General features: G+C 38.5%; 1 protein-coding gene across 1 annotated transcript; it reads right to left on the bottom strand.

Annotated features, from left to right (window-relative positions):
* Window positions 1-5,591: 5,591 nt before the first annotated feature.
* On the bottom strand, window positions 5,592-26,025 carry LOC108668562. The gene is made up of 4 exons (XM_018155802.2): window positions 25,869-26,025; window positions 8,372-11,759; window positions 7,284-7,486; window positions 5,592-6,664 (listed from the first exon to the last, which is right to left on the bottom strand). Exons 2-4 carry the CDS (start codon window positions 11,747-11,749, stop codon window positions 6,370-6,372), a joined length of 3,876 nt encoding a protein of 1,291 aa, XP_018011291.1. The 5' UTR covers window positions 11,750-11,759; window positions 25,869-26,025; the 3' UTR covers window positions 5,592-6,369.
* Between the last annotated feature and the right edge of the window lie 1,321 nt (window positions 26,026-27,346).

The raw sequence follows: 27,346 nt of genomic DNA, 5'->3' as shown, positions 1-27,346 counted from the left end.
TGAACAAAAAAGTGCGCATAATGAATTACATTCAATATTTATTTTCCTGACCGTCATGGTTACAACAAAAGCTTACTACATACCAGGATCCGGAATTGTCGTCGACAATGCGTGACAGGCATTACGTATAACGGATACAGGGGCTATATAATGGCACCATCGCCTCCCATGCCTCACAGCAAGTACAGCATCAACACAGGAAACATCACAGCTTCTCCACCAACCAAAGTGAGTCACAATATTTTTCAGTTTTCAATCGCATCCAAGATGACGGCTTATAACTGTGCTTATTCCACAGCATGGATTCTTCTTTATGTTTATGAAGCTCCTAACGTCAGTTACGTATAGCATGTATAGTTTTATACTATCTCAAATCATATATTTCATTAGTGCATAGCTATGATTTTTTTTTTATTTCTAAGATGGTGTTAATAAATTTTCTTTCGTAGAAAAACCATTAATTGTTTTCCTTTATTATCATCCTTATTAATCTACTAACTTTCCTTGCGCTAGTCTTGCCGCTCATGTACTACTATACTAGGGATTTTGTTGAGCGGTATACTATGAAGGCTGTGGATTCTCTCATGACTCAAGTGTCCGGTGTCAATCAGGCGTCTCATTCAATCTACCACGTCTCATTCACTAGACTTGGTAGAGATTGATGTAAAAGTACTAGACCTGAGTCAGCATGGACAACTTCACATGAAAGATCACGCAATCAAGAGTAGTTGGCGGAAGCCGTGACTCTATAAAAGAATCGCGGTTTTAAAAGAATCTATAAAAATTTTTTAGATCGAAGAAAATGGGTTCCGTTGCATAAGATCCGCTTCGTATCCAGTGATTATTACCTTTCTATTTGACCGAAGTGTAATGAACATTTATTTAATTTTTCAGATGCATACAATTTTGTTCCTCACCGGTATGGCGCTGTGCTCGACCCTAGGGCACGCCTACCCGACCGATTTTTCTAAACTAAACGGAGGTCTTCAATCCACCATCGAGCCGATGACCATGACTCCAGAAATCGTCTTTGTGGATGACAGCCGTGAAGCTGCAGCCGAGCAGCGATCTCGGAGGTCTGACAGTTTTCAGTCCACCATCGAGCCGATGACCATGACTCCAGAAATCGTCTTTGTGGATGACAGCCGTCAAACTGCTGCCGAGCAGCGATCAAGGAGGTCTGACAGTTTCCAGTCCACCATCGAGCCGATGACCATGACTCCAGAAATCGTCTTTGTGGATGACGGCCGTGAAGCTGTTGCCGAGCAGCGATCTCGGAGGTCTGACAGTTTCCAGTCCACAATCGAGCTGATGACCATGACTCCAGAAAGAGCGTGATGATTTGATCGATGCTTCTTTAACATCTGAAAGAACAGCAAAATCTCAAATGGAAAAAATTTAGGAATCCAGTGGAAGCGAACCATCGAATCCCTTGAACTCTGTTGCAGAACTTGGCAACAAATTGATTCAATTAAAGCTACATCTTCTTGACGCTATGGAATGAAAATAAATCCTCAATCTTGTACGTTCCTTGTATACAATACAAAACATTTGAGCCGGCTTAAATTTGATTGAACGACTTGAAATTAGCGCTGAATGAGTAGAAACAAAAACTCCATGTAAAATAATCACTAGTCAGGTTTTTTGCTTTGCATTGCATGGCATGAAAACCTTTCATAAAAAATAATGCAATTTCATCCTTTAAAGGTTGATATTGTTACCATGTTGACCACATCATCAACAAGTAGTCGTTCGTGTTTATCCTTCATGTTTGTCCGATGGCTCCTGTATTTACCAACGTTATTGTATTGGAGTGTCACCGTTGCAGTTATTTTCTAGGGGGGCGACCTGTCTGGCACATATTTATATCCCATAATAATGGTTTATGATAGCGAGTTTCTGTGTTTGAAAATTAATATACTTGATAATTCAGCAATTGTAAATTTTATCCTCATTGTGGCACCTTTACAATATAGTGATAACCGATGACGAAAACCTTATTTAGTACAGTGAGTGAAATATGTTAATTCAAGCAACAAGAATTCTCTGAAAGACATTTTTGTTGGTGGAATAAAGGAATATCCGCATTTTCATTAAATAGCACGGATCTGACATCCACCAATTAGGTTTCAGAACCAATTTTCTGGTTCAGTATTTGTCACTAAGTTTTATATCCAGTTTTCAGAATAGTAAAACTGGTCTGAAAATTTTGTCAAACTTTTTTAACATAACATAACATATTGATCTCGGCGCTGAAGTGTAGGCCTGATGTGGCCTGTCGCCGATTCTTTTCCTTTTCGTGCCTTGTTCACAGAAGATCTAATATCGTTTCATTTGACCGGATCTTTTCATTAATTATCCTTGTTGCACGTCTTTGAACATTCTCTATTAAATTTCTGTCCTTTTCAAATCTCGGTGACCACACAACGTTTCCAAACTCTAGATTCGCGCGCACGACAGCAACAAACAACTGCTTCATCGCTTCTGCATCTAGGAACTAGTATGATCGTCTGATTAGTCCAAGAAGTTTGTGAACTCCGAGATCTTTTTCCACACTAGACTTTTCAATCATTACTCTCTCGTTGCAACCATGTCTTCTCATACTGTAATCTTGCTGTTCATTGTTCTTCCAGAGGTGAAGTACTTTACACTTGTCAGCATTAAACCACAGCTGCCACGTATCAGCCCAGTTAACTAAACTGTTAAGATCATCTTTAGTCATCATCTTGACTAAAAAGCTCAACATTGAAGTTAATGAAACAAATTTTATTCATTCAGCAGAATAAACATATATTATGCTGATACATGTAAACGTGTACCTAAGGCCTAGGGGTTATATTGCTCAGCACCAAAATTGAGGCATTGAGTTGCGGGCTCGCTTCCTGGTTTATGTGACATTTCTGGTAAAAATTGGCAAGTTTGTCGGGCGGTTGTGAACTGCAAGGTTTGAGCGTAAGTTGTGGGTTCGAAGTCTCAGCAAGCTGTGAGAATTCTGCTACGTCGAGTTTCGGCGACAGGCCAGATTTAGCCTAGTTAATCATTGACACCACAAATACTTGCTTGCAATTCTGATAGTTAATTTAAAGTCCAGGTTTGCGAATATACTGGCACTTTAAAGAAACCCATGGGAAGTGTACTATCCCAAATTTAAGCTGTGCCCTGTAATAATACGTGAGCTGTTCAGCTCTCTATATTGCATCGTTTGAGTAGTCGTTGCAGATAGCAACGACTACTCAAAAGTAGTCGTTGCTATCGTTGCTTAAAAACCTATCTAATCAGTGAAAAGTACATAAAAATAACTTAAGAAAAATCGCATGCACTTGGGCACGGCCAATGTTATCAACGCAGATAAGTAGAGTGAAATAACAAACTAGCAATTAGTAGTATTCATGATATGCGTAAATTTTCCCATCTGCTGGGAAATTTGTACACAATATTCATCCTGCTCCTTCTCATGTGGCTCTTGCCATGGCACAGTGCAACATTTTCACGCTACGTTTGTAAAATGCACTTTATGCATTCGATGAAATGTTATGGTGACAAAATGTGCAATGATGACTTGCTATAGTGATGAAATGTCCAATGAAGAAATGTGCAGGGATGGGTTGCTATAAAATTAGTGAAAAAATGTGCAAAAATTAATTGTTATAGTGATGAAATGTGCAATAATTAATTGCTATAGTGGTGTATTGTGCAATAATTAAATGCTATAGTGATGAAATGTGCAATAAGTAATTGTTATAGCGATGAAATGTGCAATAATTAATTGCTATAGTGATGAAATGTGCAATAAATAATTGCTATAGTGATTAAATGTGCAATAATTAATTGCTATAGTGATGAAATATGCAATAAATAATTGCTTAATTTCAGTCCATATTTGTGATAATCTTTTCGAAAATCGCCATAGTGATTAAATTCAGAGCTGCAGCTGCAAGCTGGCCCTCGCGTCACGGTGACCTTGTGATGAGTTTAGGACTTCGTAGTCCACGGTCACGCTGATGCGCCGCCTTCGTCGTCCTCCGTCTCCGAGTCGTCGCTATAGGCAGGTCACCCCGCCCCCGGGTCCCGGATGTAACGTTGGCCGGATGTAACGGTCTGCCATTATTAAGTAGCTTCATATGAAGAGAAAAGGAGAGCGTTTGCTGCGAAGAGTCCTTAACTGCAACTGGCCTATCTTGTCGTATTTACAGTGAAATTCTGTATAAAAAGTTGGTGTGAAGACTACGCAGTGAGGATTCGAAATGATTAAAGTATGAATGTATATAATAATTTATTATGGATAATTTCCAAGAATGAGATACACACTAATTGACACATAAACTTTAAAGTGTTATTTTTATCCTTCATAAACAATTACTAAGCTTAAATTGAACGCCTTCAAATTGCCAAACAAGTACTGCGAGTTTAATTATTACTTTGATTATACTGACAGTAATATTTTGGTAGTCATTAAATATTGGTTTAACTCTTTTTAAATGCGAGTACTATTTTGCTGCAACCATATTTCCAAACTTACATTAGTAAATTATTCGTGTTTTTTTCCAGCTAAGCTGACATCGCAAATAAGATAGTTCGATTTACTGTAATTTGTTTCAGTTGTAATAGTATCAATACTTTTACTGGGACCTATAATTTTGAGTGTTTTTCGTATATCCGGAAGTTTTGATCACTGATAAACTTGCAATTTCTATTCCTATTTTTCAACAAAATGCCCAAATATATTTAAATTATTTCACGTCGAGCGACTCTGGATGCAAAAACACTTCCTTATGATATTCTGAATAGAATTTAAGTACATATTTGTGATAATCTTTTGTGGTTTGTAATGACGCTACATGACCATTCACCTTAATGAACTGGTCACGCGGTGAAAAGTCTGTAGAAAATCGCTAAGTATTTCTTTAATCTTAGTATTTCTTCTATCTTCTGTATTTCTATTCTATTTCTATCTTCTGTATTTCTTCTTTAAGTCCGGCTCCTAAGATACCCGAATGTAAAACATAAACACAAGGCGAAAAGATGTTTAGTAAGTGAAAATTAATTATCGACTCAGTAATTGTGTATCGTCAGGCAAGAAAAATAAAGACGTACATTTTCCGACCGCTCGGACGGCAAACACATTTGCTACCAGCCAAAATTTTCACCTGAATTTAATTGAGTCTCCTTGTTGTTAGTAACATACACAGCCAACGGAATATGGCTGTTCTCAGTCCTGTGTCGTCTAAGAAAATGAATGCAAAATATTTGAGACGCAAAATTCGTAGGCGCCCATATAAGAAATTCGAAAATAATCTCTCATCAAATGAAAGTTTCTTCTAATATCTGAGATATTACTGACTTACTTCCTTTTCTATTGCAGTCGTTGAATTTGAACTGCAGTAACTTCCACTAAATAATGAAGGGCTGACAACGTGCATTAACATCTTGCAATACAAGATAAATTTCAAGGCTTGTGATCAATCGATTAGCATCAGTTAATTAACATGCAGACCTGCCATTGCTTATAAACTCAAAGTCTGTAAATTAATTCATTATTTTTCTCTCAAACTCGTCGAAGTCATGTAATGACAAAAAAATTTTATACCAGATACTAATCGTACATACTCAGATACTAATCGTACATACTCAGATACTAATCGTACATACTCAGATACTAATCGTACATACTCAGATACGAATCGTACATACTCAGACACTAATCGTACAATAAACCAGTCAATAATTTACTTATAAAAAATACTTTAAAAAATAGAATAAGACTCAATTTGATCAGTATTCTATTTGTTCTTGATTTTTTTTCTCATTCAATATAACTCGAGAATCGAACAAATAAATACTATCCCTCTAGAGCTATGCACAATATACCCCTAGAGCTTTAAGTATGTAAATTTATTGATATGCCAGACGTCAGTCAAATTTCATAGGAACCGAATTTTTGTGACATGCTTCTCCGTTTCCCATGAGAGATGACATGTTTCTTCGTTTCTCCTTGTAAATTATTCGCTTTCGAGAATTTCATATAAGTGGGTTTCATTACTTTGCCTTTGAAAATTGTGAAATATTCAGCTTCATGAATCTTATTCATAACCTGCTTCATTGCGTTGCCTTTAGGAATTGTAAATTATTCAGCCGCTCCAATTTTATTAATAATATGCTCATTTTTTCACTCATTACGATTGTATAATTGCCTTGACAAATTTTATTAAAATTTCCTTTGTCGTTTCGCCTAGATGAATTTCAAATTATTGGAGCGTACGAAATTAACACCTGAGAAGCTGGAAACCAGCAGTTGTTTCGTCACCTCACTGAAAGATGACTGCAGTTTCGCCAAATAAGACAATAACTTAAAGACCATTAGAATAGCGATTATCTGGTTTCATCGTCCTTGAGTTTTATAGTTTCCCCAACGTCGTCAGATTTGAATGATAGCGAACGTTGTTGTTGGTCCAGAGAAGAGACAGTGTCGAGGGAATTGTCATCTAGGTTGGGGATGCCCACGAGGTCGCGCAGGGTATCCTTCACCGAGATGGCAGGTAGGGGGCATGCGGGGTAGTAAGCGTCGCACGTCAGATTGCCGCTCTTGTCCGACAGATGGTGACCTCTGTCAGCTGCCAGCAGGAACTGTAGCACCATCTCTTGATCCAGGTGGTCCAGGGTGTTACTGCAAAATTAATATCGATTAGCCTTCACGAATATTATTTGAAACTGTATTATCTCCTTGGCAGGAGTCTTTAATATGACAAATACACTCTGGCCTTGTTAATGGGTATCCGATTAATGGCAGTCAAGGCGCACGCATGATAATTGCAAAACAGGGGACCACAAATTATTTATATTATTGAATTAAATTTTGATCACTGGAAGGAAAAATGAGCATTTTGTTTTTCTTAGTACCGGGAGGCAGATGGGAGTTCTATGTAGATGCTAAATGTGTACACGAAAATGTATGGGATTCCTTACTACGGGACTCGAGATGGCGGGATTAGAATTGACAGAATCCTGTATGACTGGATTTGGGGTAGTGGTATTTTCGAGCAATTCTCACGAAGTTACTATTCCGAGCCAGTCGGGTCAAGCTACTTTGTTTGTATCAAAGTTTAAAATCTAAACCCAGCAATATCTTATTAAATGCAATTTTCACAAATCTACTGAACATTCGAGCAGATGTGGCCATACATCTGCAAACTTCCATGATTTTGTAGGCTAGTTTAATAATAAATGTGTGAATTTCTACACCTAGAAAACTTATCCTTCTCATTTGAAGAGCAATTCTCACATACCCGAGGAAGGTAGCAGCTGACTTGGTGATGTCGAAGAGTTCATCGAACTCGTCGTAGGTCTGGCACACCATCTTATTCTTGCAGGGCTGCGACACGAGCAGTTCGTGGTTGCTCACGCTGCTGGCGTCGTCAAGCGTCGAGTTCCCGGCCGACTTGTCCATGTCTTCCAATTTTGAGGCAATGGCGGATAACGCCGAGTACACCTAACATCATGGGATACATGAGTGAAAAAATGTTCCAGGATACTCTGTATTACTTTATTCAGATGCGGCGGGAAATTTGTAATCATTTGTCAATTTAATCAATGTTCCTATCAACCCCTTCTAATGCCAATACGTCTCGCCGGTGAATTTCTAACAGCTCCTAATGCTGGTATACCTCGCTGGGATATACCAATGAATTCTTTCTCATTCCGCAATGTTCCGCTAATATAATTGCTCTGTTAACCCTTCCTTCTCGTCAAGAAAACACATTTGCAAGGTTTCTAAAGAGCACCGCAAGTTTTTGGCAGGGATAACTAGGATATTTTTAGCTGAGCTGCCCACGTAGAAAATCTAAACCGACTGTTTCCCTCGAAAAAAATTCACTCGAGAATTTAAAACGCCAAAGTGGTTTCGATTTAAATGCTCGTATATATTTGGTATCCAAATTTGTCTGAATTTTTACTTCAGGATACTTGTTTTGAACATAGATTTGTATGTGACGTTCGAATTTCGAATTTGAACATTGCTGAATTATGATGCTCACCTGCGGGACGTCGACGTCCTTTTACTTTAAAAATTTTTTATTATATTATCCGCGTGCTGTATATCAACCAATATTTTATTACCGTTGCGATAGTTACCGGCGCAGAATTTTGGAAATTTTTTGCCTTGTATTCTCGTGCGAGATACGAAGTGCCTGGACCATTCGTTTACAAGAAGTACTTCTGGCCTACACTACCAGTTTCATTATAGCAATATTCCTTTGGATAATGATTCATAATTGCAGAGTGATGTAAAAATAAATTAAATATTCAATAGTGGAAATACTCAACGATAAAAATAAATAAATAAAACAAGTAATTCCAAGATTAAACTTTGACCCACCTTTGTTATGTCCCCAACTGCCTTCTGCTGTTCCGCTGTGAGGACGTTAGCGTGACTCCAGTTCTGAATGACACTGGCAAGTCTGGCTTTTACCACAGGAGTTGGTTGCCATACGAAATTGAAGTAGAAGAGTGATAATCCGGCGCCTAAGACTGCCAAGCCGCCTGGGACCAAGAGAGCTGTAGGGATCGCAGCCGCTGCTGATGCCACTCTGTCGATCTGAGTGCTACCTTCGGCTTCATTGTCTTGACGGAATGGATTAAGGAAACTCATATCGAAGTTTGTCAAGGCCGACCAAATTGAAGAAGATTCCGGTTCATTCTCAACATTAGGGTTTTGCGGCCGTCTGCGTCTCATTGGTCGATGGATAGGACGGCGGGTGCGGTGAAACTGTAAGTTTTCTTGGGGAATGTAATGGTTCGGAGGAATGTGCGGCTGCAATGACTGCTCTTCCTGAGGATCAGATCCGAAAAACAACTCTATATTCTGAAAGTTATGTTCAGGGGGATCATCTCTGTTTCTGAAAGCGACACTCTGCTCATTTTTTGATTCCTGACTGACTTGTGCCGGTTGATGCCGTACGTCAAAATGACTACTTGTGGATAGCTCTGGAGCCACCGTCGAGTACTTTAGGTGAGGGTTGATAACGCGGATTCTATCTGTATCCAAATAGGAAAAATCTTGTGGAATAACTCCTTGGTTGACATTTGGTCGATGAGGCTTGAAATTATTTCCTCTAATGGGCTGAGGGTGAGCTACATGTTGTGGCCTGCGTAGAGTATTCATTTTTGTTTTGTAAGGCCCTGGACGACGTATATTTTTATTGACTGGGGTCTGCCGGTTTTGCTCATGAGTCGGTCGGAAAGAAGGCAAGACTGCTGGATTTATAGAATATTGCGTTTGCGGTCGAACAGAACCACTCGATGGATGTATATGGTTGAAATTGGAAGACGGAAATTGTTCGTTTATACTTTTCCTGTTACCATGATTTGTTGGAATTTCGTTGGCCGAGAGATGGATTACTTGAATATTATTTAGAGGACCATGAGGATGAATTTTGGCAGGAGACCTGAGAGGCAGGAAGGTAGTAGTTAAAAAAGGAGGTGGGTGTGATAAAGGTGTTAGACTATATCTCTCCGGTGGACGTATAGGTGTTATTGGATGACTGGGCCGAACGTTATGAGGTCCAAACGGTCGTTGACTTGGAGCACGAGGACTGAAATGACCAGAATTCGATGGTAGCCCATTTACTTGACGGAATTCGTGGTTTTGGTTGCTGAAATGTCTTGTTGGCTCATCTCTCTCAGATTCAGAGGGTTTAAAATGAGGAATTCCAAAATCTTCACGAGGAAATTGAGAATTGAACCGAAAGTTTTCGTCCTTTTCGAATGGATTGCTCGTGAGATCAAAACTCGGAGCTGCAGTTACCATCTCAAAAGTTTTTCTTGCAAGTTCTTCAGGAACAGACACGGGTCCGTTCCCTACCGTAAATAAATGATCTGGAACTTCTTTAAAGTCTAGTGGAGGCGCATTCTCTCTTTGCTCTTTCCTGACATTGCTCGCGTGTTCATAATCGTTTTCATTTTCAGGGCGCCAAAATTCGAAAGGAAATTCGTCTCTTCTGACAATATCCACGGCGCCCGGAACTTTTGTTGGCCTTGGTACAATTCTTTCTGTCGTAGGTCTCATAGTAGGGAATCTGTGACCAGTGGTTCTTAGAGAGGTGGCAATAGTTGGAGAGATTCTAGGAGGATTTGTTCTAGGCGCTGGATTAGATTGATAATCTTGGTGAGGCAAACTCCATTGCGGATCAAAAGCCCAGTTAGGGTTATTGCTAATAGGTGGATTGATGTTCTGATTTACGTGTTGGTACCCAGTGGAAGTGGCAATTTTTCGTGAAGAAATTGGTTCGGGCCCTGAAAAGGTATTTTGAGCGGGAATTTTATTTTGAAAACGATTCAGCCTTGGGTGGTTGTTTTCTTTACCAGGATTAGCTGTGGACTTTCTGACATCGCCTCTGAATATCTCTGGGGCGTGATCTGCTCGAGTCGTTATCGAAACCTCAGCTTCCGACGGCCTATGCCTCGGATACTCTATATTATTCGGCTCTTCTCCTCGTGGAACATGTCTGTATTTCAAACCATCACGATCCCATTTACCTCTTTCGTGATCAGCATTTGAGTAATCAGCAGGCGAGAAAGAAGAACTATCCTCATTCTTGGTACTTGCATGATTTTGTTGATTATCTTGATATTCTCTAGAACCTGGCTCGTGCTCCATTGCAATGAAGTCAGAATTGGGGTCAGGCTTTCTGTGAAAATTTGAGCCGCTGCCGAAACTTCTTGACGGAATGAAAGGCTTTTGTGTTGGTTCTCCTTTGGAATAATGAAAATCCGAATCCATCTTTTCGAACGAGTCTGAGTCTGTCAAAGTCATGGTGGAGCTTATTTTGGGCTCTTTCACCCATGCAGTAGCAGATATTTCAGGAGCCTTATTAGATTCTTTATACGTGTTCGAAACTGTCGCCCCATTTTCAGACGAAATTTCATCAGCTTGAGTATGATGTTCGTTATTTTCTCTGCCATCATTGTTTCGTCGTCGTGGAGGTTCCCTTGGGCGTTTCAAAATGGAGCCAAATTTATTCGTGATGGAATCTCGTTTCGAATCCATATCAGTTCCGTCTTGTGATTTCGCTGTAGGCGAAACGTTTGGCGAAGATGTTGAAGGTGAATCAGTCACGCTCTCAGGAAATGGTGATGAAATAGTTCGGTAGTGAGTTCTTTCTTTGATTACTTGAGGCCTTCGTATCCTCGTAGGTTCATTTCTGATACTCATGGAGTTTTCTGGCAGTAATTCATTTTCTGTTGCTTTGTCTTCTCTGTATGATGATTCTACGGGAGTTTCAGTGTTATTTGTCCCTGTTTTCCGAATACGTGATCCAAAACGCGATTCAAATCTCGGGAACTTTTTACGAAGCTGAGCAATTCGTGAAGGACGGAGGCTGTTGTCTACTGGAGAAGGAACTATTGAGCTTATGTCCGGCTGAGACGATTTTATACTTTCCTCATTACTCCCTTGGTCACCGCTGCGATGGACTCTGAAGTTACTCTTCATTTCCTGTTTTGATTCATCGTCACTCAGTAAGGCAAGACCGATTCTACGCGATGACTTGTGATAACTTCCAGAAGCCTTGACGTTTTCACCCATTTCAGTATAGTTGACGGGTAGCAAACTGTTGATGTTGGTGTCATTCAGAGTAACATTCGAAGGACGACTGTACCTTTTAACTGAATATTTACCTGAGTCGGCCACTACATCGCTGATCAGCACAACGACTGTTATCGAGCTCAGAATAAACCTTGATTGTAGGAGCTTCATTGTGCACGATCTGCAACATAAGAAGTACATTAATTATGACTACGAATAGGCATTTACCATGTAAATTTTTTGCTTTATCTCCACATGCGGTTTTTCTTCATTTATCCATGAGGAAAAAATCTTCGAATCATCCGTATTAACTAAATCTACATAAAACTATTTACGTATTATATTTTTCACGTTTTAGGTAATTCGCAGTAGTTTGATGCCATTTTGACTAACTTTTTAGTCAACACTTAATTGTCGAAATTTATTTATCCACTAACAGTTCCCGCAGTTTATTCAAATTCCTCATTCATCCTGGTGAAATTCAATCATCCTCATTCATCCTGGTGAAATTCAATCATCCTCATTCATCCTGGTGAAATTCAATCATCCTCATAACCCTGGTGAAATTCAATCATCCACATTCATCCTGGTGAAATTCAATCATCCACATTCATCCTGGTGAAATTCAATCATCCTCATTCATCCTATTACATAGTTCGTTCTCGCGATTTCTCTCCCACCACTTCCCTTCCCAACCCCAACCAAACCTCGCACACCTTCAGCCAAACTCAATAATGCGATATGCGCCTGTTTTATATCCTACAATGTTTTGCATTTCTTTCTTCTCTTTCTCGCGCTGCATGACAAAGACAAGTTCTCAGCGAGACGCTCTGCTGAACTCATTGCTGCATAATCATACATTTTACTTCGATTATGAACGAATTAAGAACAGAATATGCATATTAAATATTCATGCAGAGGCATTAGTTTGGACTAAATGCATCTCCCGGTCAAAAATGAAGTAAATCTCAATGTGCTCAAATACAGAAGCCTCGTGTCATCAGAGCTAGTATGGATAACATCTTCATTCTGATGTTATGATCAGTTCTAAGACTTTCTGAATGCAAAACCAGAACATTGCAAAAATTGTCGATTGATAAAATTTAGCTTGATCTTCAACGCCGTCCTGAATAGACTTAACAATAAAATAAAAATATGCGTTTGAAAATTAATTTTTAAATTCAACGCTTCTAAAAAGGCCAGTGTCTCCGATGTTACACATGTGCAATGAATTTCTTACTTTATTTTCTAAATATTAAAACAATATATTTTTTACATTTCTTAACATATATTAAAAATTCATTAATTTTTCAAATTATTTATTTTGTCACTTGATTCATGCATTGTCTCCGACTTTACGAAAATGTGCAAAAATTCAAATCCATTATTTATTTTGTCAGTTGATTCATGTATTGTCTCCGACTTTACGAAAATGTGCAAAATTTCAGATCCATTGGACAAGTAGAAGTTTGTTAAATATCGAATATAAGATTTGTAGGAAACAACCAACAAGAAGTGAAGTTTAAGAGAAGTGTTGTAATGAAAACATCAGCTAACCTTTTAATCACCGAGAGAAAACGCTAATAGAAGGCAAATATATTCTGATTAATTTACTGCTAAATAGTTACCGTGCATTCACTGTGCAGACGGTTTCATTTTGGTCTTAGCATTCAAGAATAATTTTTTCTAGCCTCGGCTGTTGAAGAAATAACGTGGATATATCAGCCAAATTGGTGTGCATTTTTTTAATTTCCCCTTATTTAAGATACTGAACAATAAGATTGCTGAAAATTTTATCACTGACATCTCTCCCAGCACTTGAATAAATAAATTCAAGTGAATTTATTGCTATCCTACTCATTTTACGCAGTAAAGTTTTTGAAACACAAATAAATCCTTTCAAATAACAATCACGCAGCTGCCGTCATTTCCTGAGTAAAATTTCACACGGTTATAGTCGGGCGTTGGTGCAGTGCCAGCAATTATGGAAAATTGCGTTCGCTTGATAAATATAAACATTTGCTTCCTATACGTTGAATAAATTTCACTCAGGGAAATTCATTGTATTTTCAGCGCATTTTCTCATTTATGGAAAAAATTCCCTATTGTGCTCGTCATGTCCGTCCGTCTGTCCGTCTGTCTGTCCTTCTGTCTGTCTGTCTGTCCGTGACTCCATGTTTTCGTCGACGAAAAAATGCGCTCTCTGTCACACACTGCAGTGAGTACTGAGTTATATTTTTCACATTCACGCCTCATTCGTAGCATGGTTTACGAATTCATGGCAGTAGTCGTGCCAGTGTGAGTGCAATACACGGTTACGTTCAAAGGTGGGTCAGTCTTCTAGCGGTGCACAGATGGTGCGACCCAGACTAGCGCCATCTGTATACCATCTACATGCTGACGTTTGCACCATCTGTGTTTACATGCCAAGCCGGCCACGCAGTTGAAAGTTGATTGCATTATTATCCCAACGTAAAACATATCTCGTGAATGTCTTTCCAGTGGTATTTGAATTAACGAAATATTTAACTGGGTATTTATCATTTCGATCAAACGGGCTCGTTGTAGTAACAAAGCCACGCATGAAAACTAGATTTATATAAGAAAAAGATTTTACTTTTAAATTTAATTACCTACATTATTACCATCTTATCACGTGTTCCTGATCATGTAAACCCCTAAGTCAAGTCGAATTATTCATAGCCTATTTTGTTAACTGATATATATAAATGGATTTATCTCTTGATTAAGCGCAATCTTTTAATCGCGCAATATATAGTACCCAAAATCATAATCCCATGAGACACTTACATAAGCACCTTGTGTTTAGTTCGAACCTCAATTATGTTGGTGAGCAATCGTTTCTTATAAGTTGAGACATTTATTAAATTCACTAACTTTCGTGATCTATACCAATTTTCATCCTTATAAAGGATATTACTCCCATATCCGAGTACAAACCGCAATAACTATATATTCGTTTGTGAATATAATAATAGAATTCGTGAATATAATATAATATAATTCATATATATTCAATAATTAAGCCTCAACAGTATTTTACTTCCCGCTAGATATGTATAAAAATTTTGTCTGCACCTCACCAGACTATATTCTATTGGCAGGGCAGACCAACAGACTGAGCAGTAAGTATAACAGTTCACAAGAAAATTGCTGCATTAAACGTAACGGAATTTTGCTCTTGGGCGGTCCACAGTAAACTAAAAGTTCTGCGTCATCAACATAACAGATGGACCACATAGTTGGTACACTTGGGTCCAAATGGACTCATCATTTACAAATATTCGAAAAGAAATAACTAAACTCATGGCCTCTGGAAATATATTTTGAACATTGCTAACGTTATTCGTATCTAATATGGCATAGTAACTGCATTTACAGTAGAGGGAGGGCTAGATGAATAATTCTTCAATCGGTGGCCGTATATTTTTAACGCATTTTCTCATTTACGAAAAAATGCACTATTGTGCTCGCCATGTCCGTCTGTCCGTCCGTCTGTCTGTCCGTCCGTGACTTCATGTTTTCGTCTACGAGAAAATGCGCTCTCTGTCGCTCTCTGCAGTGAGTACTGAGATATATTTTTTAATCAGGGCCCCGTCTGTCAACGGAGCGAGGCTGATGAGCGTACGACTTAAGGATGCAGTATATACTTCCATTAAGAAAATAGACGGATTAAAATACCTCGCTTGACATATGGCTGCAGCAAACCAGCTATACTGATGCACAGAATAAAAAAGTCGGTGCGTTTAAAGGTTTACTGGCACACTGACAGCATTCCTCGTCCAATATATATTCTTGTCCATATGGTTTTTTAATAACCAATACTAGACTAGGCTAGACTAATGGACTAGAAATGATACTAAAATGCTTGAATTTTTTCTACAGGAATTTATAACGACTGCAAATGGAAACAAATTTACGTTATTTTATGATCCAAGAGACTAGTGCTCAACTTTGACTTCATTTTATGCAGGGATGGAAGTAATGCATTAGTTTGAACAGTTCGTTAAATCGTTAAAGAACTGCTGCTTGGGACGACAGTAACACGAGATAATTGCTTCCAAGTGATGACAGGAAACAAGAAGTTGCTGGACGGGAAAGTAAGATTGAGATTCTAACATTGTTGAATTTACAGCTTCGAGGAAAACTTCAGAAACACACTTATCCTTTCACAATACGTACCGTCATTAAAAGTTCCCTGTACACGGTGAATTTTTGATCCGACTAGAGCATTCAATCATTGTATGCAGTCAATGACTGAGCAGTGAGCATGTACAGCGATTAGGAACATCAACAGACAATAATTTACAAGATTTTTTCATCTATGAAGTTATTGACGGTTCTAGGAACAAACCTTGTTCATTACTAACTTATCATTTAATTTTCGTTGTATTTTGCTTTAATATCGGCTGTATATTGCTCATTTTAAGCCATTAAGCATCTCAATTTGTTAAAATGTGTGTCATGAGATATAAATTTGCTGCAGTAGTCGCTTATAATGTAGCCGCTTAATATTAAGTAGCCGCGTAAAATTAAAGTTCATGCATAATAATAAAAAAAATTATTACGTTAAATTAAGGTTCACGCGAACTGTTCTGCGCCACAGCAAATTTGCTATTCGCATGCATTTCAGTCCCGACGCAACTAATTGGGTTGTTATAGGGAGCAATGTTCAGGAACATCGTCGACGGAATAAGAGTTTATACTCTGCACAGTTGTTCAATATCATGATAATTTGATAAAGTTTCTACGGCATTTTCTTTTCTGTGTTATATAATATTTGCTTTTTAGAAAGGCACGTCCAGTCGGACAGATAACTTCAACTAAGCATTTATGATGAAGATACTTGTTTGAATGTGGATTATTTTAGATAATTAATTCTCGGAGTATTTCGAATGAATCGTATAGTACCCTGACCAATCTGTGAATAATTCTGAATTTTGCTCTGGTACCTTTAAAACTAAATGCATGCAAACTCATGCTTTAGAAACGAGAAAAAATTGCTTCGTCAACGAAGAAAAAGTGTCTTCTTACTCCTAGCCACTTATGGTGAAAATATCTCTTTCTTGAAGAAGAATTGCAAGTATTCATATAAACAAGTGCATAACAATAACTTGTTGTGAAATGGTTCTCAGCAAATAATTCCAGTAGCCCTTAACTCAGGTCGAAACTTTGTAACTTTAAGCTCAAGTTTCATTCTTAAAATTCATGTGGAGTGCCGAATATTTATTTTCCGTTTCTTTTTAGTCTCCTATTCGTGAATGTACAAGTTAAAAAGTATGCTGCCAGTCATACAAATCGATTGCTGCAAATTGTGTCGATTGAATACGTCGTTTAAATGAAAATTTTAAAAGCGTAGCTTCCGAGAGTAATTATGGCTTATGGGTACAGTCCACCATCAAATTGGAAGCATGACGTTAGTTAATATTCTGACGTTTCTCTTAACGTAACCGTAGTTTCTTTCATTAGTCTCTTGTACTACAGGTTTGTTGGTCAATAAACTCGCACAAGGATAACGATTGTTGCGCATCGTCAACCAACCATCAAATGAGATGAGGCTGTAATCATTCACCGTGAAAATGCTTCATTTGTCCCATCAATTTAAAAATGCACCATAAAAAATCAATGAAAGCATTACTTAGTTTGTCAGAATTTTCAGAAGAGTTACTGTTCGTCCGCGAACAACAGAACATACCATTCATTCAATCCCCATGCATGCATGCGCCTAAAGCTTAAAATTTAGAAACTCTCTTGTAAGTTCTCATTTGTTTTCCAAGACGGCGCTGTGTGAGAAAATCATTGGCAAAAAAAATCGCCAGGGAAAGTGCACGATATATCAACAGTCACTGGCGACAAACGCAGATCATGATGCTTGGGGGCGTTAACCGACCGACAATACATCCATGTTACACACACTATTGACGACGTTGTCTCTACGTATACCATGCTTTAATATTAACCTTGTATAAAATGATATGACTTACAGATAATTTATGTTCCAATACCTGTAATTTCTGGCATTATGCTTGAAAACTGTTCGCCATTAATTGCATCTTTATTGGCAAAATGCCGTTATATGTACAGTCCCGTTACGTCTGCAGTATCTTTGGCTTCATTGCGTAATTCGTGATTATGACATCTTATAGCATCTAGTAAGTTTTTGGTATCTTTTCATACGCGTATATAGTTTACTCTATTGCATCGTCAGTGTATCTATCTATCTCTTCACATCAGCAGTGAGTTTGGCGCCATTGAATAGATCATTAGTTTGGTGCCGTTTGCCGAGCACTGTTATCTGTGCCATTGTAACGGCCGTGAGTCTACATAGGTGCTACTTTAGCCGTACACTACCAACTCTTGGCGTCGTTGCATTGAGTCTATATATAGGAGCCGTGCTTTACCTATTGTGCCGTTGTAGCGGCCGTGAGTCCAAGTTTTGTGTTGGTTTTAAACAGTATAAACTTTTAGTGCATTTGTAGCGGCCGCGAGTTTAGAATTTGACGCGCACTGCCAATTTATAGTGCCTTTACAGCGACCATGAGTTCAAGTGTCATGCTTGCCGCGTACTACAAAACTTTAAGTGAATTTATGGCGTCAAACTTTAAGTGAATTTATGGCGTCAAACTTTAAGTGAATTTATAGCGTCCGTGATTCTAAGTGTCGCGTTGCCACGCGCTGCCGATTGTTAGATCCTTTTTAACGGCTGATCATTGGGTTAAAAGGACGTGTATTTCGCTTGATGAGCCGCAAAGATTTGGGTCAGTGGCGACTGAGGAGCGTGTGCGGCAGGAAGGAAAGCCTCCGGAGCGAAAGTCTAGCAAACGAGCCTCTCAGAGAATCTGGGTTACCTGCACTACCAGAACACTCGCCAGATTAAACTAAGATCCCCGTCTGATTCTCCCGTGTGTTACTCGAGACTCTCGTTTGAATTTCATTGCTTTTCCCGATTTGTAACTCGTGACAGTCACTTTCTAATGCCTTCTTCCCTCCAAGTGCTGCCTTCAAGATTGGCAGCATTTATTAACATCTTTTCCTGAATGTTTCTCACCGCAGTCACACATTGTAAACGGAACTACGTAATTTTTTTTAATCAATTGACAGTAGCACCATAAACTCATTGCATAGGTTTTCCGGCAGTTGCTGTCAGCATCATTGAATTAATTTTTAGCGCATTTTTTCATTTATGAAAAAAAACGCTATTGTGCTCGTCATGTCCGTCCGTCTGTCCGTCCGTGACTTCACGTTTTCGTCGACGAGAAAAAGCGCTCTCTGTCACTCACTGCAGTGAGTACTGAGTTATATTTTTTTTTAATTTTCCTCGGGATGCCTGCCGGCGTCAGCTTACATTCTTTAGTTAATTTAAAACTGTGGCCGCTCTACAGCACCTCGGATTAGCATTTCCATGCGTTGTTTCTGTGTTACTCGCAACACGGCTGTAACTGCAGCGGTAAAATTTTAAAGTCATTACCCACAGCTTTACACAAGTATGCAAGAATCAGTAAAATTGACACAATTCTCCTGAAAAATGCCGCACCTCGTACTTTTTTAATGAAGGAAACATTCCTAAATTATGGTTTTCAATCGTTTTCATAAGGATTCATTTCCAGCAAAAATTTCCACTACCTTAAAAATACGACCATACTTATTCAAGAATCTTTGGCTTGATGAAGACATTCGCGTAACCGAGATTACGTCTCGTCCTATTTAGAACAGCGGATAACTGATGATAAATGGTCATATTTACCTCAGTCAATGCCATATGTCGGCTACGCTTCCGATGAGTCGGGCTTGAAGATGAAACCAGTTTTTGTTGACAATAAGCCTGAACCTTCCGATGACTTTCCATACCAAAGGCCATGGTGAAATTAACTTTAATCCTTGTATTCGTAGGATGAAAGTACGATGACCGAGAAACTTTCTCCGAAGTTTTTATACGAACCAAATTAGATCACCTCGCCCTAAAGGCGACAAACCGTTCACTGGGAATAAACTCTGGCTGAACGCGGCCACAAACCGTCGTAAATTTCCTCATCTTAGTCCTCGTCAGAAATATTATTGTCTGCGTGCTTCAGGCAACGCATCCCACAAAAATTACCCATAGACTTCTTTTACAATATGTTGGCTTTAACTCATAAAAAATACGTTTAACCTAAATTTTCGCAAAAAAATGTATAGAAGCTTGAACGTAGAAAAATAAGCAAGCTCGCAACCCTGCAGGGGCTCTAGATCCAATTAATTGGATGATCGTAAATTAACGTGGATGACCGTAAATTAACGTGGATGACCGTAAATTAACATATAGCGCGCTAATTATTTCACGGCGTTTCTAATATATAACAATCAGGAAGATTTACGTTGTTTCAATCATATCTGACGGCGGGGCCCCGAGTACTAGCAAAGATGACCACGTAACTATATTACATATTAACACTGTTCCTGACTTCGGTTCTCCTTATATTTATTGTTCACGCATGCATCTTTACATTAATATACATTATATCTACAGTATATGTTTGCTTTGCCATTAGAGAAATAATTCTGGATGGCATCATCTAGTCACACAATAAATAGTAACAATTGGTGGCCCAGTGGTTACAGTTCAGAGTACCAGGATTGGCGCAGAGAGGCGCGGGTATTATTATTATTATTATTATTTATGTTACGCAGTCATCCAGTCGTCACGGGCGCCGGATTTAATGACTGGTACCGGTTACCGGTTCACCGCTGCATGGTAATTAACCCGTTACCAACTCAGACGACGTATTAGCTCTAATTTTGGTTATTCTATTACTACCAGTATTGTCAGTAAAGTTCCGAAGAAACGCGTCTATTGTGATAACCATATACCTGAATTGCACATTTTTTGGAAGTAAAGTTCCCATGGGCTTTCATTTTGATACTAATTTTAGAGCCAAAAATTTCTTCTATTCCTTGAAGAATAAATTGTTAGGAAATTCTGGAAATGATGCAATTAAAAGTAGGAGTAATTTCAATTATGCCAAATATACAGCAAGATTTCAGAGTAATAGAGTAATAAAAACATTTTTATTTAAGTAAAACATGCCTGGGGCCATAAGATTATTAAACGTGAGACTTGATATTATTTAATGAAATTGAACTCTGAGCAACCGTCGACACATTGACTCGTGTAATAATTCCAACCTTAAGTAAGCCGATTTAATTTCTTCAATCCAATAATTGAATTGAGAAGTTGAAACTTTTTATTTGCCAACCACCTGTGTCGGCAACTTTAATCTTATGTGAAAAAACGAATGCAAATAAGTACCATATCTAGCATGGTTCGGCAGAAGAATTTGATATCAACGGAAAAGTTCAAGATAATTGCTAATGTTATATTTAACAAAGAGTTGAGGGTGATTGCTAATTGCTTAAACATCTGTTAAATGCAGGTCATCTACCTTTATTAATTACTGTTAGTTTGATCCCCGTCATTAATAAATTATTATGTGAGATATCATGGAGAGATCATTATTCGTGCTGCGTTGAATTTAAGGGAAATATGTTTTGGCAGAAAAGAGCATTAATTGTTCCTTTAAACATTAGAAATTCCCTCGAGCACAACGAGGATAATGCACCACTGACTATTTCCTGTCTGAATTATCATCATAACCATAAATTGTTCGAAAAAGTTTTATCACTTTTAAAATTATATTTATCAAGCAAGCATCTAAAATTCTTGAGCTTCAGTTAATCTTCATTTCGGAAACGTGCGTTTGCGAAATGTTGCCGTGCGTCCGGAAACGTGTTCTGGAACATTTTCTTAGTGTGAAATCGGGATATCGGAAAATAGCGTGAATATGAGGATCGTGTGCATTCGTGTCTATTCAGAATGACTATATTCACTCTAAGATGAGCTGCAAGTCTCAGCTGTGGAAATGGTTCATGAGTGAGAAGCAACAGGGTCGAGCGGACTGCCACATGACATCAAGTATTATTTTTTGTAATTTGAGCAAGGTTTTGGTGCCAGCAAGCTTTCCAAGTCACTTCTTTCTCTATCTGTCCCACAATTTAACTTTCATTATTTCAAAGCAATACCGGTCTTAAAGTCAGGTTTTGAAATCAGAAAATCGGTACAATTTATTCATAGCGGCCAACATAAAAACAGGTCTTGCTCTGTTACTATTATTACCGTGTTCTATGGGATATAATTTTACTGTAATGCAAACTCACAGTTAAGCTTCAAGTTGAACACTCGCTATTAAATAGTACTTCGGTTAGGAATCCATGTTTAATAATATTCTATAAATTTTGCGACATGCGACAAGAAGGAAATAATGACCCAAACCCGCATTGAACTCTGGAACAAGTTATGCAAGTTTACGAAGCAGGGCAGCAATAATGTAACGGACGCATTTCGCGTTAGCTTTTCAAATAATTGCAGTCGGGATACAATCTTTCCTGGTGTTCGTTTGAATTGAGCCGCTGCTTACGAAGTGTAAAATTTTTAATCGAGCGGCAGGCGTGCACAAAATTCAACCGAGCGGCAGTTGGGCACAATTAAAATTCAACCGAGCTGTAGGTGTAACAACAATCAACTAAGCTGCAGATGTGCACAGAATTCAATAAAACGGCAAGCGTTCAGTAAATTCAGAGTGGCAGGTGCCCAAAAATTCAAAATCCATTCTTTTGCTTTCGTACTCGAGGCGATGCACTAAACCTCGATTTGATCTGTACTTTTGTCTGCAGCTAAGAATTTGGTTTGAGCATTATACCGCCCTTCACCCAATGAGAGGCCATAGTATTTATGAGTATTTTTTCCTCTTTCTTATATACGGGTGGACAAAATAATAAAACACAAACAATATAAAGTTTGTAGACATAAGAATTTTTCAAATAATTTAAGCAATTTAGATTTACATGTTTTTATTTCCAGCTTATTTTTTATTTCCTGATGCTTGATTGAAATAAGTGTTTATTCGATGCGCCAGGCGACCTTCGCCGCCCCAGTCCGTGGTTGGGTTGGGATCGTTCAAGTTATATTGTAACTATCTGCTACTGGCTGCACACACACAGGAGAGCGCCACGGTGGGGTTTTGTGTGTGTTGTTTATGGATTGTCGTGGCTAGGGAAATAGAAAAGTGTGAACAAATAAGTAATAATAAAAAAATTGTCGCCTGTTATCTGGTTTCTACGGTTGTTTGACATTAGTTTTACGCCTTTCAAAAATCGCCGACCATCGGACAAAATTTTCATTGCACGGTCTTCAGACGCCATAATAATTGTCGTTTCATGAAGAACAGTCTCACAATTAAAATAGAATAGAATAGAAGTGTAGGCACTGAAGAAATAGGCCCATGCCCTTTTGCCCATTTTTGTACTTTTCGTTACTTGATTCAAAAGGGATCTGGCTTTTGGAACCCGATCTTCCCATAACTGACAATTGATTATTAGTACAATGCTTATGGTTTCATGAAGAACAGTCTAACAATAGATACAATGTTTACCGTTTCCTGAAGGACTGTCTTACAATTAGCATAATGATTACCGTTTCCTGAACGACTGTCTCACAATTACTACAAAGATTACCGTTTCCTGAAGGACTGTCTCACAATTAGTAATCGACAGCGCTTGTGGAATAAGAAGCAAAAGTCAGACTCAAATCAAGTAGTTGGAGAGGACTGCAAATCGACAGCTCCTAAAATTGTTGCGGATATCAATTGTAAAAAATTGTAAAGAAAGGTGCAAAAAAATGTATTCACCAGTACTTCGGCAATTAAAAAAACCTTTGTTTTGAAGAAAATAGTTTATACAGTAGAGCTTATAGTTAGAAATATTAGGAACAGGCTTCCAAGCAGTGACAAAACATTAATGTGATATTCTTAGACGTATCTTCGTATACTTTACGTCTGATAACCAACCGATGGTACATCAAACATCCAAAAATAGCAATTGATTCCGACCAAATTTCTTTTATTGTTTCTAAAAGAACTGGAGGAAATTTCAAGTGAATAATAGCTTGATATTCTTCATAACATTTAGCAATTTTTTCGTATCAATACAGCAAAAATCATGTGGTTATTGCTGCAACACGGTAACCGACATTATATTTAACAAAATATTAGTGATTCTTCAATCGTTACTAATATTTTTTCCAGCCAACATTCAACATTATTTCACTTTTGCTTCACAGTCACCTCCTCGCCTCACAGTCACACCCTTTCCGATCGTCAGACAGCCTATAAATCATCTCTCTTCATCATAAGACATGACTATAAAATACGGTCACATCGCCCAGTGATCGACTGCGAAATACATTCACATTATCCAGTGATCGACTGCAAAATACATTCACATCGCCCAGTGATCGACTGCGAAATACATTCACATTATCCAGTGATCAACTGTGAAATACATTCACATCACCCAGTGATCGACTGCGAAATACATTCACATCGCCCAGTGATCGACTGCGAAATACATTCACATTATCCAGTGATCGACTGTGAAATACATTCACATCACCCAGTGATCGACTGTGAAATACATTCACATTACCCAGTGATCGACTGTGAAATACATTCACATCACCCAGTGATCGACTGCGAAATACATTCACATCACCCAGTGATCGACTGTGAAATACATTCACATCACCCAGTGATCGACTTCGAAATACATTCACATCACCCAGTGACGACTGCGAAATACATTCACATCGCCCAGTGATCGAGTGTGAAACACATTCACATCGCCCACTGATCGCTTTAATCGTCCGCGATTTTAAGGCTACCGACAGCACCGGCTATTCGTCATACCCCATGACCCCAAATCTGTCCTTTCCTAGCGATATGGTGAAATTGTTTCATCCACGAAGTCAGTCAGTTTAGGCTTCCTCAGATGGAGTGGAATTTACATGGAGTGTGGCAAATTAAACGATGAAGTTGGCAAGTACAGTTACTTGTAGAGCAAAATTTTAAATTTTTAATGCACTGTTCCTGGTAGTAGCAATCATTAAGTTAATGTGTTTGTAAAGATTGTCCTCTAAAATATGCTGTGCCGCTCCAACAATTTTCTCGTTCCGAGCACGACTCTAACGAAATAAAGCTAAATATTTGTGAACAGGTGGGAATTCGAGTTCATTGAGAAGGTAAAATTAGTTTATATTATTATTAAACAGCAGTACTTTGGTAATAGATTTTTAGGCTTGCTATTGCGCCTCTGCACCTTGACTAACCTGACACCGGCATAATGCTAGTATATATGTGCTAAATGAGGCCAATGGAGCCTTCAATCAAGCGAAGAGGTAGCGTTTACCGTGAATGCAAATGACTCTAATCTTCACTTAGCGCTATTCACTTTACTAGTGATCTTGAACTAAAAGTATGCCCAATAATTAAATGGGAATATTAAGAGAACGATACGTTGAAGATTTTCATACGCTACTTTGCTAGCGTGGTAGCATGTTCACCACACAAACTAAATCGTATTCCAATGCCAGCAATTGATTATTTCACAAAATATGCACCAATCCACAGAATACTAAATGAATGATGAATTGCTAAGTTATTCATTAAAAATTGTAAAGCCGTATACGCTAAAACGAAAATAAAGTGGAAGTTTTGAGTTTTATTTCCAGATAACAACAAGAATTTTCTTTCCTTCGACTGATCTTAAATACGCTAGAAGTAATAACACCAGGCGAAGCTTGTAGATGATGCGCATTTTCGCGACCATTGAAAGCAAAAAAATTACAGTGGAAAGAAATAAGCAGTTGAAAAAGTTGAAAATAAAAATGTTCGCTTGAAAAAGAACTCGTTAGTTAATTGATCATCGGTGAGGTAGAACTTTTCGTTTTTTAATAACATTTGTTTCCCTCTTCCAGGCTAAGCTGTTTTTAACAACAAACTCAAGAAATAAGCGTCCCTAATTATTATTGAGAGGGAATTCCATCCTTGTTAAGTCGTTGTTCTGCACAACTGATGATTATTTTGAAGATCGTCAAATTTAAAACAAAGCCTGTTATCTGGGGTGCAGTTCACCAGCTTAGCAACAATTTATCGATGATGTTGCAATACGGTAACAGCATATATTTGGGCCACGAAACCTATAAGAACTTGAGTAACAGCATTATATTTAGGCCACAAAACCTATAAGAACTTGAGTAACTGCATTATATTTGGGCCCCAAAACCTATAAGAACTTGAGTAACTGCATTATATTTGGGCCACGAAACCTAAGAACTTGAGTAACTGCATTATATTTGGGCCACGAAATCTAAGAACTTGAACGTAAAACCTGTATAACTCGCCTGCTGTTGCGACGTCACTAGTCCAGTCTGTGTGTGACCGGTGACAGGCCGCTTCTAAGCGTCCGTGGGTAAAGTCACAAGTCGTGTTGTCCAAGTCAAAAAGTCGCAACAAGTCAGCGTCGTAACGCCGACAATTTCCTGTCTCGACGGTAGCGCTCACCGAACAACACTGAAGAAGATCTCGGACTGCGAGCTGCCTTGGCCATGAGTCCGGCCAGCGCGGCAGACGCTACTCGCTGTAATCAAAGGAGGCTGTTTGGTCACGGACCAGATCTCCAGATTACCAAGTTGATTCAGCACCGTCCATCTCCCCGGCCACTCTCACATCTGCAAACCGCTTTCTTGTCCGTCAATAATTTCTTGACCATCATAGAAAAGCAAATTTCATGCATTTGATTGCATTTTGATATACTTTTCTTTTGGTTTTCGACAGACAAGAGTACCGAAAAGAAAAATGCGTTTCAAATGATATAAGGGCATTTTTATCGGATGTATACAGTGATAGGGATTTAGAAGTTTGCTAAATTTCTTAAATTGAGCTGCTAACGTGACTTTTAAATACGCCTTTTTATCTAAAGTCTATAGCAGCGAATAATCGAAAATTATAGCCCTATCAGCTAGATTATCAACAAGCGTAGGTATATATTAGATGAAACACTTGTGAAACAGGTTACGTATACTAGATAATTTAAATTAAGCATTGCTGTACTAAACCTGACACGAACAGATTTAATTGTTTATTATTATTTGAGCTGAAAACAAAACAGGTTTCATTGATCGTACAGTCAATCGAATTTCAGGTACCGAATCATAATTGTTCGAGTTTATTAAATAACCGATCGCACGATCGTCCTTCAAAAACGGTTTGGCAAGCAATGATTTCAAAATGGTTCGCATTAATTGATAGGTCACAATTTAAGTCAACACCATCACCATCAAGAACATCCTTAATGTTCACATCAAAGCAGGAACAATTGAGCGAGCATTGAACTCAAGTGTCAATGTTCATAGAAAGAAACTACAATATGGCGCGCGCGTGCAAACTAGAACAACGTAACGGGAGACTCTGTGCGAAGACACGAGTCAGACTGCGTGGTACGCGGTCCTTCTTTCCGTCCTGGTAATAACTCTGATAATCTGCATGCAGCTCTGCAGTTATGCGCAGAGCAATACATGCGGCTACCGTTTGGTAAAAAAATAACGTTTTTTTTAAGGTTTAAATGGCATACGTTTAATAACGTTTAAATGGCGTATACGGCTTCGCCACATAACTTGAACTATCCTGTATCTGATCCTTGGCGACGATTTCTTGCGTGCTGTTATTAGTTCGTGCAGTCGAAGGCAGTTCTTATCGTCTTCTTATAATAGTTGCTGCTATCGTCTTTTTTATAATGACAGTTGCGACGAATGATTAGTACACATGAACTATAGCTGTAAACGTCACCGTTTTAACAACGGTATTCGGTATTTGTCACGCT

Source organism: Hyalella azteca, unplaced genomic scaffold (assembly GCF_000764305.2).
Source record: "Hyalella azteca isolate HAZT.00-mixed unplaced genomic scaffold, Hazt_2.0.2 contig7415, whole genome shotgun sequence".
NCBI classification, from domain to species: domain Eukaryota; kingdom Metazoa; phylum Arthropoda; class Malacostraca; order Amphipoda; family Hyalellidae; genus Hyalella; species Hyalella azteca.
Note: the sequence above shows the minus strand (reverse complement) of the source record. Positions and strands in the feature narration are given on the sequence as shown.